This window comes from Podarcis muralis, chromosome 6 (genome assembly GCF_964188315.1).
Source record: "Podarcis muralis chromosome 6, rPodMur119.hap1.1, whole genome shotgun sequence".
NCBI lineage: Eukaryota > Metazoa > Chordata > Lepidosauria > Squamata > Lacertidae > Podarcis > Podarcis muralis.
Genome location: NC_135660.1, coordinates 70,292,177 through 70,307,023, shown reverse-complemented (window position 1 = coordinate 70,307,023; position 14,847 = coordinate 70,292,177). Strand labels below are relative to the sequence as shown.

At 44.7% G+C, this 14,847-nt stretch overlaps 1 protein-coding gene across 2 annotated transcripts in view; it reads left to right on the top strand.

The window, feature by feature from the left end:
- LOC144328041 (prosaposin-like) overlaps nucleotides 1-14,847 on the top strand; it is a 35,472-nt gene that overhangs the window by 18,339 nt on the left and 2,286 nt on the right. Inside the window, exons 2-6 of one of the 2 annotated variants that reach the window (XM_077930526.1) lie at nucleotides 4,857-4,990; nucleotides 7,394-7,468; nucleotides 8,930-9,055; nucleotides 10,391-10,588; nucleotides 13,994-14,137. In XM_077930526.1, the coding sequence (XP_077786652.1) occupies nucleotides 4,857-4,990; nucleotides 7,394-7,468; nucleotides 8,930-9,055; nucleotides 10,391-10,588; nucleotides 13,994-14,137 (677 nt within the window). Of the gene's footprint in view, nucleotides 1-4,856; nucleotides 4,991-7,393; nucleotides 7,469-8,929; nucleotides 9,056-10,390; nucleotides 10,589-13,990; nucleotides 14,138-14,847 lie in introns of both variants that reach the window. The other variant, XM_077930525.1, reaches the window with a different exon arrangement.

The following is a 14,847-nucleotide window of genomic DNA, read 5'->3' as shown; positions in this document are numbered from 1 at the left end:
CCAGAAGCTCAAAATGTTTGCTCTTGATCTCCTTTTGTGCTCCACCGGTGACTTCCTCTGTGGTCATCGGGGTCTGCTCTGCTCCTCCTCTGTCTATCTGCTTCCCTCCCTCCCTCCCTCGCTGCTTTCCCTCCTAGCCACTCTGAGCCAGAGTGAAGAGGTGCAATATTTTTGTTCCCCTGGCCTGCACCCTTGGCAGGGTGGGCAACCCCTAAGTACACCCTGCATACTAGAAAAAGTGTAAGAGTGCAAGACAGATATAGGCTAACAGCATACTCTTCTGCCTGAGAAGGTGAATGATGAAAGAAGTGTGCAAAACAACGCAGGAGGGACAGCACCAGGCTGTGGTTTTTTACACGCAAGTTTGTCAGTGCCATCTGAGGACAAACAGTAATAGGATGGGAGAGCACAAATGTAGTTGTGTGTGTGTTGGAAACAGAAGCAAAACCGTCTGATGCACGTGTGGAAACACCAGGGGAAGTGTGCGTGTTCAAACTGGCAAAGAACATGAGAAAAGTGTGCAAGGAGGAGAGAGGAATATTTGCATATGAGGGAAGCATGCATGGGCAAGCGAGCGCTTTCCTTAATGCAATTGGAGATCCAAGACAGATTAACATTAAAAAGGGGCGGAGAGGGGAAAATAAAGCAGATTAAATTTCCGGAAGCCGGGTGGCAGAAAGAAAGTGTTAATGGGCTACTGAGTCACTGTAAAGAATGTTGAAATCCACAGAAGAACTCTGATCAGCTTTCTCCACATCCCTCTCTTGCATCTGGACAAATGCAAGGAGGACATCCCATCATCCCTGAACCATATAGCAATGCTGACTGGAATTAATGCGAGTCCAATAATATATTGTGAGCCACAGGTTCCTCATTCCCACCCTATGGGCTTGCTGTGTGTTCGCCGCTCTTTGCATTTCCATTTAATCTGCCTGGTCCAAATGATGTTTCCCTCAAACAACGCCATCTCAATGCACTCAATTTGATAAATTGAGGAAAACAAGGCTCCAAATTGCTCCACTCCGGGTAGGAAGTAATTGGTTTTGCCGTTCTGCATGGTGGGTGGATCAGTCAACCCTTTCTGCTACGCCCCTTTCCATGCCGACAACTCCCCCCTCTCCCTGCTGTGGTTGTAACTATTTCTGGTGTGTTCCGGAGCACAGGACCACCCCTCCACCTTCGGATCCCTCAGATTTGCCAGAACCAGAACACTGCACAAGAAAACCATGCTAAAAAATTCTATACCAGATATATTGGGTAGCATCCAAAATGTGTGCTCTCAGAATTTTCAATTGCTTTCATATCTTTTTCAGTCTCCCAGGAGCTGCTCAAAATTCACATTTTCCTGAATGTGTGCTTTTGCACATTTGTAGAGCTGATACACACACACACACACACACACACACACACACACACACACACACACGGGGTGTGTGCGTATGCAGCTATCTGTGCTTCTCAGTTGGCACTTAATTAGCATAACTGAATCAACAAATTAGAAGGCAGGGATAAACACAAAAGGGAACACTCACTGGTATGAGCAGCAAGGACCAAAATTGCTCCTTGCATAAAAATTGTAACGTGTGCAGGTGTCGATTACTCTGCCTAATTCGAGTGGGGGAAATGTGGATTAACAGCTAAATAATACTCAAATGTGGACAAGCCGTATCTTTGAGCTATGATCAACACAGGCAGATGAAAACTATGATGTGGATAAATAATTTACTACCATAGTGGTAGGTGTAGATTTAAAAAAAAAATAAAATTGGGTGAGATGTAGCATCCAGAATATAGATAAATGTCAACTGTCCAGGGAGGAAAAAACTTAGGAGCAACTTGATTTGTAGAAACCAGTAGCATGGAGATAAAAAAGTAGCCCTATTCAGATTATCAATGTTTAGAGTGGTGGTGCTGACAGTGGGGAAGCTGGGGTTACGACCTTGTCTGTCCTTGCCGTTGACTTCTAGATGCTCATCTGATTTTCTGTACAGAAAACAGCACATCAGATATGTGCAATGTGCAGATCTGGTCGTCAGGACAATGCAAACAGAGCCTCTCTACGTGCATTCGTTGGTCACCTAAATGGGAAGAATAATACCAAGCTAACGCAAGCACATCCAAGTTGCTATTAAAGGCTCAGCTGCAAGAGCCGCCCAAAAAGCTATCCACCCTACATCTAAAGCATACCCACAGCATAAGGAGAAGTAATCCCACGAACCTCTTTGAAGATGTGAAATTACTGGGTTAAAAGTCTCGGCCTCATTCATTGTACGAAGCAGCACACAGAAGCTAATAAATAGCAAACAGTGATTCCCATTCCTCCCAACACCAAACAGAATAATGTGACTATGGTGGTAATTGTGGGGTTTGATATGAGCAGGAATAGTAGGAAGGAAAACTCATTTGAGGTGTCAAAGGAAGAACCTCAACAAGATTTTAAATTTTAAGATCTTAAGGCAGCCTGAGCCTTTGCCAATTTGCTTCCCTCCAACCGTTCTGATCTCCAACTTCCATCAGTCCCAGGCAATCCCCAATTCATGGGAAATGTAGATCAAAACAGCTGGAGGACACCACGGGGTTAGGGAAGGCTGAGTTAAGGGGATATTCTGCACATGGTAAAACACAAAAGCTTTTGGTGAAATACTGAATGTTATACATCTCAGAACTTTGAATCACAGTAGAAAAGAACTAGGCTGATAAAAAGTTTGGGAGGGTGCTTATTTAAAGACAACAACAACAAGGGCAAAACTTACATGACAGTTTCAGGCGCTACTGGTCACATACTAAGATGCTAACAGTAATGGCCTACCATGGCGATCATGAAGAGAACAAAATAATTTCCTAGATGTAGCTGAGACTTTGCGGCAGTTTCCTAAACCTGGTTGCCAACTAACCACAAAGGCCTGCTTCTGTGCTTTTAACCCTTTAGTTAGTTCCTTTATATTTTAGTTCCTTTATATTTGCAAAATCTCCATACTGCACTTCATTGCTCATAGTGATCTCAGGGCAGTTTCCAACACTGGAAATTATGCTCAACCTAGAAGAACAATAGAGTGAAATACCTGGACTAATGGTTAACAAAATGCAGTCAAAATGCAGGGGGCAGGGGAACCTTAAAAATACTGGAGAGTATGAAGTAATTTCCCTCAAGGGGGAAGGCATTTTTGGTGGCTAACAGAAGCCCATCTGAGTTGCTGCCATCTGTGTCTCCAGGGGCTCCACGACAAGGGAGGGGGGCTTCTTCTGGGTCACTGTTCAGTGGGCCAAAGAGCTCTCCCCCCACCCACCCTGAGGTTCCAAGATGGCTGGTATGGGAACAGGTGTTCTGAAAAATATGCATTATCACTTGCTAATGTCTGTGGAGCAAACCTCTGTTGCAGCGATAGCTAGAATATTTCTGCTTTCGGTTCTGCAATGTAATGCAAATACTATATAAATAGAGATGTAGACATCTGGGCTCACCAGAGTTTCTGTTCAAAGTACACACTCTGTGTCGGTCCAGTTTCAATTCCCCAGGGCTGGCTGAGGTCGAATCACTTGGGGTGGGCAGAATAGTCCTGGTTCCCCTCTCTTTTGTGCTCACCAACTTGGCTATACTGCATTTAGAACTGGCGTAGGCAACATGGTGGTCTCCAGATTCCCATCCTGCAAATTGAGCACTGATCATTGGGTCAGGCTGTAGTAAGTGTCATCTTGTAATAAGGCTATAGCTATGCACAGACATGTCCCAAGTGATTTGAAGTGATTGCAACAAGATGGCCACATTTACCACAGTGTGAACAATCCTAATTCTGGTGTGACTGTTGTCAGCTATGAGGAGGATACGGCATTCATTAGAAGATAAGTCTATCAACGGCTGCTAGCCTTGTTGGCTGTTTTCTATCTCCACACTTGGAGGCAGCAGTGATTCTGAATACTGTTTTCTGGAAACAGGACAGAGGCCTCTTGTGCTCTGGTTCTGCTGGTAGCCTTCCCATAGGCGTCTGGCTGGACACTGTGAGAACATGTGCTGGGCTAGGCCTGACCCAACAGGCTGCTGACACAACATGGTTTTCATGTGCTACAATTATGCATTAAATATTGAAATTGTTTATTCCTGGCACATAGAGGATACGGTGGCTTCAGCGGCCATTTTTGTTAAACTGGCCTTGCTCCAGCGACTGTCCATTTTTGTTAAACTGGCCTTGCTCCAGCAGTGATAAGAAAAGCATGGTTTTCTATGAAAAGGAAATACAGTACTTCCAATGCACAAGCTGAGATGAAAGCGTGCAAATAAGCTTGTGGACATAGGGCCAAAACAGTGAAAAATCCAAAATACAGTGGTACCTCAGCTTAAGTGCTTAATTCTTTCCGGAGGTCCGTTCTTAACCTGAAACTGTTCTTAACCTGAAGCACCACTTTAGCTAATGGGGCCTCCTGCTGCCGCCGCGCCGCCGGAGCACGATTTCTGTTCTCATCCTGAAGCAAAGTTCTTAACCCGAGGTACTATTTCTGGGTTAGCGGAGTCTGTAACCTGAAGCGTATGTAACCTGAAGCTTATGTAACCCGAGGTACCACTGTATATTATTTGTGTATGTGGTTTAACGATCATAGGTTTATATAGATAACCTTTCAGACTTTATCATGCTTGATGCCACATATCACTGTTGTTCCCATTTTACAGATGGGCATTTGTGGTAGCAGTATTTCTCCAAGGCTGCTTCCTCTGAGTGGCCGAGCTAGTGGGCAGGTCCTCAACTCAGCTTACTTATCTTTCAAAATCAAATCGAGATGGCTTAAATAGTAGGTAGAATCTGTCAAAGGGCATTTTTTGCTTTGCAGGTGGAAGCTAACCTTTCTGTTCTTCTTTTGGGCAGCTGCTGCAGGCCCCCTGTCTTGGGAGAAAGAGTGTGCAGAGGGTCCGGAAACATGGTGTCGGGACTTCCCCACGGCACTGAAGTGCGGGACTTTGGACCACTGTCATGGGACTTTGGCGATCAACACCCCTGTGGTGAGTCCATGTGACGGCAGAGTATGCACTCCCTGCCCACCTCCAACATTCATGTCCTTCAATGCAAGGGTTAATCTGAGCAGGGGATCACAGGATTCATCCAAGAAACATGCAGTGTGAACAAATAACAAAAATGAAGTGCTCTGTTTGTCCCCGTGTCAGTTTCAGTTTATTGGTTAATTTTTCTAGTCGGGCTGTTTCCCATACTATTTGGTACCATTGGTCCATGCTTACTCCTGACAGGTCTCCCCAGTGTCTGGTTATGGTGTTTCTGGCTGCTGAAAGTAGGTGGGTTATGAGTTCTTTGTGGTGTAAATGGGCATTGTTGTCTTGAAAGATGTTTAGTCTCAACAAATGAAACGGATTTGTAAAAATGTTACAGTACATGGAAAAAATATGAGAGACATTACACTTACTTCTGTAAAACAAGAAAATCTTTAATAAAAAAAAATAAAAAATGAAGTGCTCTGAACAAGCACAGAGAACTCTTTACCTCCCACTGAGTAATGATGTTGCCCCCTGACCAGAAAGAAAGCACGGCAGTGGCTACAAAAGAAATAAACAAGCCCTCTTAGCTGTCCTCTCTATTTAGTTGTTTTAGATGAATAAGCTTTTCTGCAGGCTTCTGTCCTCAGACACGTTCAAAACCACTTGCCTCCACTCCTGTGGCCTCCAGCCCAGCTCCAACACACGCTCCTGTATTATGGGCTACAAACTTGCTTCTCTTCTAAATGAAAGGTGACATTCTTAGGATTCCAGATGCTGCATTGCATTGCAATTGCAGAATACCAACCAGCTAGCCCCTTAAACACAGTGTCTAAAAACAAAACAAAACTGAAACGGCTATGAAAACCATATTAGGTTCCCCCCCAACTTTCTTTTTTGAGTGGAAATGGAAATGCCAGTTTAACGGAGGATTTCTAGACGGCACCAGCTGCTCAGTCAGCTGGCCTTGCTCCACTTCCTTTCTTTCACGAGGAGAACTGAGGCCAGACCTGCCATGTTACATTAAAGACATTTCCACCGCCATAAACAGCAACCACCCTGCTCTTAACACACATGCCAACTGACTCAATTACCTGTGTCCTGGATTGTATATTTCTACCCTGCCCTTTTTGCCTGCACCAGCCACTGCATAATGTAGGGCACAGACAAATGCGCAATGCCTTTGTGTCAGGAAAGGGGCAAGCTGTACGAGTGCAGACTGGAGAAGTGTTTGGTGGGGCTTCAACTAGGGCCACACTTTAAAGTGTGGTTCTGTCCTCGGCGTGCTAGCTTGGCCCTGCGACTGTGGGTGTCCAGGACCGTGGGTGCCATGAAGTGTGCATGGCCCTGGCACTGAAATTTGTGGGTGCCCGGCCTCTTCATGGGAAATTTTGTGGGTGCTCTGGTACCCAGGGTCCCAGGGAATTGGCACCTATGCCTCAAAACCTTATTTAGCTGCACCATACAGCTCAGGGGGAAAGCGCATGTGTTGCCTGTATAAGTGTCTAGGTACATTCCCTTGCATGCACCTTTGGGTGAGTGGCCACATAGCTGCTGTCAGACAGAGCAGGCTGGGCAAGGTAAAGCAATGGTCTGCCTTGATTTAGATCCTGAAAGAGGTCATCTCAAATTGAAGTCCTGCTGATTTCAGTGGGAATGAAGTGCAACTGACCTAGGTTGTGTACACACCATACATGCAAAACACACAAACAACTGGGAATTATAGTTGGTTCGGGGACGGGGGTGGCGCTGTGGTCTAAACCACTGTGCCTCTCAGGCTTGCTGATCGGAAGGTCAGCAGTTTGAATCCCCGTGATGGGGTGAGCTCCCGTTGCTCGGTCCCAGCTCCTGCCCACCTAGCAGTTCGAAAGCACGTCAAAGTGCAAGTAGATAAATAGGTACCGCTCCGGCGGGAAGGTAAACTGTGTTTCCGTGAACTGCTCTGGTTTCGCCAGAAGCGGCTTAGTCATGCTGGCCACATGACCCGGAAAATCTGTCTGCGGACAAACACCAGCTCCCTCGGCCTATAGAGTGAGATGAGGGCGCAACCCCGAGTCGTCCGCGACTGGACCTAATGGTCAGGGATACCTTTACCTTTTTATAGTTGGTTCAGGGTGCTGGGAATTGTAGATATGCAAGGACTAAACTAGTCTCATGGATTTCATGTCCTTCAAATATATGGCAAGGAATTCAAATTCAGTGTTGTGCTTTTCCGATGGTTTCCGTGGGACAATCCCTCCCCACTGTGGGCAACTCTGGGGTTCTCCTGACCCCCTAGAGCCGATTCGGGGCAGGGCGGGGGGAAGCCTCATGCTGCACTAGTTGGTGTTCTTGAGCTGGATTCTGCCAATGGAATTGGGATACTTAATAATAATAATAATATAATATTTTTAAATATTTCTTTCTTCTCTTTCTCAGAAAAGTCTCAAGTGTGGTATGTGCAAGCTTGTTACAGTAATGATGGCGAAGATCATGCAAGACAATTCCACGGATGTAAGTATTCCGGAGAGGATTCTAGGATTTCCATCCTTCATTTGGTGAACAACTGAGAACACAGAATTATCTCCCCCCCCCCCCCCGGCTCTGCCACAAATAGCCTGGTCTGTTATGCCTTTGACTAATTCTCAAAAATCAGTAGGTGTGGAGAGACACATTATTGTCTATCATTGCCTTTCAATAACAAACCCTGGTGGTTGGGGATGGCTCAGATGTTGGCAACCCTAGGCATAAACTGAAAGTATTTTAGATGTGTTGCAATTTCTGTTTGACTGTATGAGCCCATAATGTCATAATGTATCATTATTATATTCTTCTTCTTGTTTTTGTTACTATTAATTGTTAGTTGCTTGTTACCCAGAGCTCTCCAAGCAGTTTACAGCACTGTTAAAAACAATATATATATATATTACACCATAAAAACAAAACAAAAGCAACCCGCATATGATCACAGGAAGCGTTAGCAGCTAATAACAAAACAATATCACCACAGTCTATTGAAATCCAAGGTGGAAAAGTAAGGCTGCATCTGCCACCAAAGATGTGTCAACAAAGGTTGACATGTGTCTCTCTCAGGGGAGCGCATTCCACAGAATGGGGGCCACCACTGAAAAGACCCTTCTCTTGTCACCACCCTCCAAGCTTTCCTCACTGAAGGACTTGAAGAAGGGCCTCAGGCAAAGATCTAAGGGTAGGTTCATACCAGAAGCAGCATTCTGTAAAGATATTGGAGCCCTGAGCCCTGAAGAGCTTTATCGGTCCAAACCAGCATTTTGAATTAAGCTCAGAAACATACAGGCAGGCCACAAAATTTGCGTCTTATTATCTGTTGCTCTCAAACCTGTCAACAACTGGGCAGCCGCATTCTGCGCTAATTGAAGTTTCTGAACTGTTTTCAAAGGCAGCCCCACATAAAGAGCATTGCAATAGTTCACGTGGGAGGATAGCATTAAGCGAGGGAAGGCTTGCCTTTTGAATTACCCTGAAATGCCCTTTGAAATCTGAAAGTCAAACATACTTTTTTAATTCTGAAAGTCAAACTAGCCATGATAGCTCTGCTCTGCTTTTGCAGTCAGAGGCAATAATGCTTCTGCATACCATTTGCTGGAAATAAATTGTGTTGTTGTGCTCTGGTCCTGATTGCAGATTTTCCCACAGGCATCTGCGTAGCCTCTGTGAGAACAGGATGCCGGATAATGTGGGCCATTGGCCTTGTTCAGTAGGCTCTTCTTATATTCTAAAATGCTCTCGACTGAGATGGTACCCTCTCTGTGCTACAGCACTTATGGAGACTTCATTCAAAGTGTGACTCCCCACCCCTTTCCATAAATTTCTGCAGCCCTTCCAGAAAATATTGCAAGTTGGTATAAAACCATCTCATAATGCTCCTCTCTCTTTCTTTCTTTCTTTCTTTCTTTCTTTCTTTCTTTCTTTCTTTCTTCTACTTATTTTCCTCAGGAAAGAATCAGTCAATTTTTGGAGAAAGGTTGCCAGTATCTCCCTTTCCAGGACTGGTCAATCCAATGCAAGAAGATGGTGGACACAGGAGTTATCATTCTGGTACAACTTGGAAAACAAGTGCAGGTAAATAGACTGAGATATTGTTGGTACTGACACTTTCAACCATGACTTACACGGACCAGATCCAAGCCAGTCACACTGTGTGGGATCCTCTCTGAGGATGCATCTATGCTATGAATAATGTTGGTTTTATTTATATTAGTTTTCACAGGCCAGCTTTTTAGTTTCATTCTTGTTTAACTCAAAGCATAGTGATTTTTTTTTTTACACTGGTTCTGAAAATACTTTTATACCAGACTCATGTTTTTATTTCTTTTCTTCTTCTTCTGCGAGTCAAACATTTTAAACAGAAAGAATTCTTAATTAAAAACTAAGACTTGTTGAATTGTAAATATTTTCCACCACTCACTCAATATAATAGGAAGTTATTATAGAGTCCAATATTGTCTCCAATTATTATGGGTTGGAGCCAAGACTCCACCCTTTAGCTTGTTTTTATGGTTAGTTTCATAAGAACAAAAGTTTACAATCTCAGCAGATTTATTTTCAATTCCTTTCCTAATGAACCCCAGCATGGAATTTGCCTTTTTCATGGGCACCACATACTGCGTCAACAGATTCATTGAGCAATCTATTATTGACCCCAAATTCTTGTTGCTGGTCAGATAGTTTTGCTCCAAAGTGCATCATTTTAGACACATTTACATTGAATTGCATTTGCCATTTTACTGCCTATTCACTCAGTTTGCAGAGATCCTTTTGTAATCCTTTTGCTTTAATAACCCTGAACAATTTGGTATCACCAGCAAACTAGGCCACCTCACTGCTTGCTCCCAATTAAAGATCATTTATCAACAAGTTTGTTTTCCTAAGTTGTTGCGTGTTAGCTGGTTCATCAATAAACAGCCTCTTGTTGTAGCCCTAACAAAGTGAGGGACCCTGTATTATATTAAACCAGTGCATTTTGGGGGTAAAAAAAATAGGTGCCAATACATTATTACTATTACTATTAAAAATTGTATGCTACCCTATGCCCACAGGTCTCTGAGTGGTTCACAACATAAAGTCACAATATAAAAACCACACAATAATTATAATTATACAGCCAAACATATATTGATAAAAGTGCTGTGGGTGCCAAAGCCAAAATGGCTGCCATAGGCAGAAAAAAGTGTTGGTATGTCATATCTGTGAGTGCTGTCACAAAAAGGCCCTGTATTAAAAAAAATAAGAAGCTAACAAGTACAAACTTTCCTATGAGTGACTCTGTACATTTGTAATTCTGCAAGACAGACCTAAGGAAACAGACAAACACGCAAGTGTTTTCAAGTGTTTTTATTTCTTTTCCTCCACTTTAAGGGCTGACAATATTCTCTCTCTCTCTGTTGCTCTTTCTAGGATAGGCCTGAAATAGTATGTGGTGCCTTCAGGCTATGCAGTCATCTGGTACCCTTGGAAGGAGCCCTGAAGTTCCAGAAGCCATTCAGTTCTAATGGAATGCCTGATATGACGGATTTCCCCGAAATGTTGGCTCCCTTTATAGCTAACGTGCCCCTTCTCCTCTATCCTCAGGATGAGCCCCAAACTGAGTTTCTGGTAAGGAATTCAGCTTGGATGGAGTTGTCTCCCTTTGCTCCAACAGCCACACACATGAAAGCCAGGAGCAATTTCTCTCCAGAGACCATGAGACACCCTGCCAACTTCAGCTAGAGTGCGCTGGATGCCATTTTGATTCACAGAGCTTGCTTCTAGTATTGGCTGTGTACACATGTTATCTTCAAAGCACATTCTTCCCCTCAAAACATTCTGGGCGGTGTAGTTTACTCATCACAGGATTACAATTCCCAGCAACCTGTAATAAACCACAGGGCCCAGAATTCTCTGAGGGGGAGAATTTGTTTTTTGAGAGTCCTTCAGGCTTGGACACATCTCCACTGCCAAATGTGTAACCTTCAAAGGGCTTGCAATGTGCGTAGGCCTCACTTGCGCCATCTATTCATCCATTTTTACAGTGAGAGGACAAGTGGCTTGAAGGAAGCCTGTTTACATTGGCACATTATTTTATTGATTTGACTGAGTTTTTATATGGCATCCATCAACGTAGGTCCTCTGGGCAGCTCACAGAAGCAAAGGGAAACATACTGTTCCATAGCTTGGGTGCCACTACAGAGAAGCCTTGGCTCCCATGAAAGGTGCTGTGGTAGGAAAAACATAGAAAAACCCCAGGCTCTCTTCTGCGTCCTTCCCACGAAGCCTTGATAATTAAACTGTTTTGCTTAATTGTTGTTTGTTTAATGACTTCTCCCTCAGTCGTCCATCCACTGCCTTGTTTTCTGTTTACTGGGTTTGTGCTTTAAGAAATTTGTCCTCAGCAGCACACAGTAGTTGAGGGAAAAGACTGACAGTGTGACTGCAGGTTATCAGTAGAGCTTTCTCTAAGAAGCAAAATAACGATGTTTATTTCTCATGGAGGAAGGAGTGGATGCAAAACATAGAAGGGATGAGCTGAGTCTGTAATTTTAGCTTTTAAAAGGGCAGTGAGTAATCTGCTGCCCTACCCAACACATTCCTCCCCCTCCATCCTTACAGATCATTGCTTTTGGCTCATTTTGTCCAGCGCAGCTCAGCCACTTCTGTTTTTTTGTAGCAGGCTGGGAGAAAAATGCCTGAAGTGATGGGCTACAGGGGAGCTATAATAGGGAAGGAAAAAAGCTCTTAGCCTTTGCCCTGCTTCTGATGTGAAAAAAAGATGTACACACACATCCTGTTTTGTATACAAATCAGGGCAGATGTGTGAGCAGCAAACATGGCTGCCTCCATTAGGCCTAGTTTGGCTATAAGCTACACACCAGCCTATCTGTGAACCGGAATTACACGTCTACCACAGGGGAAGACAATTGCATTTTGGAAAGAGGTTAAACCAGGGGTCAGCAAACTTTTTCAGCAGGGGGCCGGTCCACTGTCCCTCCGACCTTGTGGGGGGCAGGACTATATTTTGAAGGGGGGGAAATGAACAAATTCCTATGCCCCACAAATAACTCAGAGATGCATTTTTAATAAAAGGACACATTCTACTCATGTAAAAACATGCAGATTCCCAGACTGTCCGCAGGCTGAATTGAGAAGGCGATTGGGCTGGATCCGGCCCCCGGGCCTTAGTTTGCCTACCCATGGGTTAAACTGTAGCTGGCTCCTACTTCATAGAGGATTTTGGCCTGGCCTATAGGTGAGACTCAGTTCCATCTTACAGGAAGACTAGGGAACTGACCACCAAGGAGTTCAAGGAGTTATCTTCAATGCCAGAAGCAGGGCATAAGTCAGGGATGTCACACTGCTTCTGGGATAGACAACCCTTTTGTGCAGACTTTAGAATGCACTCCAAGGAGTTTTGCAATCATGCACAGGATTTTGAGGCATGCTCAGAGGGCCATACTGGTTGTAGCATGAGTTGCATTAATTACTTTCATCTACATGGCATTCCCTGGGCTTTTAGATCTTAGTTTGAACAACAACTACCAGGTATTTGTGGCCTCTTTTAATGAGGTGAGATCTGTAAGAAAAACCTGCTTTTTTTAATCTGTTCAGGTGTGTTTGGGGATTAGGGTTGCCATATTTCAAAAAGTGAAAATCTGGACATAAGAGTTGAGCTTTTCTGGGCCAAAGTTGTTGAGTTTTTCAGCTATTTTAAAGAAGAAAATGACACTGCCAACATGGGTTGTCATATATCTGGATTTTCCTGGACATTTGTGATTTCTGCCCAGACACTGCTTCCAACTGCAGTATTCTGGCTATGTCCGGGAAATTCCAGATGTATGGCAACCCTATTGGTTGCGTTTGTTATAATTGATTTTAGTGTTTATACTGTTTTTGTGGGTCGCTTTTGTGAGGAAAATAATAATAGTAGTAGTAATAATAATAATACATTGGTAAGCCAGAGCAGCCTCTGAAAGCTTACCCATGTGTTTGTGGGGGTGTGCTAGGGGTGATTGGGGAAGCGGAGTGGAATTCTAACTTTTTCCCTCCCTGCCACAGTCTTAACAATCCTTCATTTTTTTCCCCTCCAACATTTTTTCTGAGTACGTTTCCGAGCACAATTCAAAGTGTTGGTGCTGACCTTTAAAGCCCTAAACAGCCTCAGTTCCAGGGGCGCCGACTTATAAAAAATATTGGGGGGGCCCATACCGGGGTCCTGCCCCGGGAAGTTTTCTAAGTTCCAATGTCAGCGGCGCCCGGCAGAGCAGCCCTCTCGGCCACGGCAGCCCAGCTCTCCCAGCCCCCGGGGGCCGCCCTCCTCCCTCGCGCACCCGCAGCGTTCCCGCCCGGGGAGGCGGCGCCCTCAGGAGAGGCGGCGGCAGCCGCCGCCGCGCGTGGCCCAGGCTCCCCTCGCCGGCCGCGGGAGCCAAGGCGCGCGACGAGGGCAGCCGAGGAAAGGAGCGCGCGGCCCCGTCCCGCCCTCGCCACTCACCCTTCTGCAGTGGCCCCGCCGCGGCGGTGGCGACTCCCGCAGCGCCTTTTCCGCAAGGCCCGGGTGACGTCACCGGCGGAGGACGTTTCCACTGCGCGCGCCCAATAATTTTCTTAAATTATTGGGGGGGCTCGGGCCCCCTCAGGCCCCATGGAGTCGGCGCCTATGCTCAGTTCAGTATACCTGAAGGAACATCTCCACTCTCATCGTTCTGCCTGGAGACTGAGGTCTAGTGCCAAGGGCCTTCTGGAGGTTCCCTTGCTGCGAGAAGCCAAGTTACAGGGAACCAGGCTGAGGGCCTTCTTGGTAGTGGCACCTGCCCTGTGGAACGCCCTCCCACCAGATGTCAAAGAGAACAACAACCACCAGACTTTTAGAAGACATCTGAAGGCAGCCGTGTTTAGGGAAGCTTTTAGTGTTTAACAGACTATTGTATTTTGGTATTTTGTTGGAAGCCGCCTAGAGTGGCTGGGGAATAAATAATAAATCATTATTATTAATAATAATTATTAATTATTATTATTATTCCCTAGCAGAAGGAAGAAAATCCTTGCAGAGACTGTCAACAAGTAATTGCTGAAATGAAGGAAGGTTTCAAGAGCAGCTCTTTCCTTGTCCAGTCCTTTGCTTCTTATGCTGAAAAATACTGTGAACACCTGGGGTCTGACTTGGTAAATGAGGTAACTGGATTTTATTGCTTCACACTAATGATAAGGAGATATTCATTGTGCCAATAAAGACACATGGAATATGTTTGGCAACAACGAGGAGCTTCCCTACCTGGAGATTTTCACTGACAGCACCACAAAGGGAAGAGGACATATTTTTGAACAGCAGTGCCAGTTTTGCTTAAATGGGTTTTTCTTTAGAGAAAAAAATCAGTGGATAGGCTTCTGAAAAACAGACTATATATATATGTGTGTGTGTGTGTGGGGGGGGGGGTATTCAGGACCTGTGTCTGTCATCTGATAATGAAAGGATGGATCTACACAACTATATTTCTTATGTCTTGTTTCAGATGTTGTCCCTCAGCCTGTGGTCACACGTTTAACTTTTCCAAGTACTGTAACAGATTAACTGGGGAAAGAAGTGACCTTCATTGCATATATATATATATATATATCTGAAGTCGCAGAGGAGTAATTACATAATATTTTGGCTCTCCAATTCAGGTTAAATTAGAATGCCATTTGAAATCAAACCATCCTTATACACTTGGAGTGGCTAACTTGCTGCTGGACTCAACTCTCCACATCTTTGACCACTGAGACCATGCTGCCTAGGGGCTAATGAATGTCCGACAACACTTGGAGGGCTACAGGTTCCCCATTTCAGCTGTCAGTGGTTCACTTCGTTCCACCCAAACTGATTTAAAAGTGACGTGGAGCTT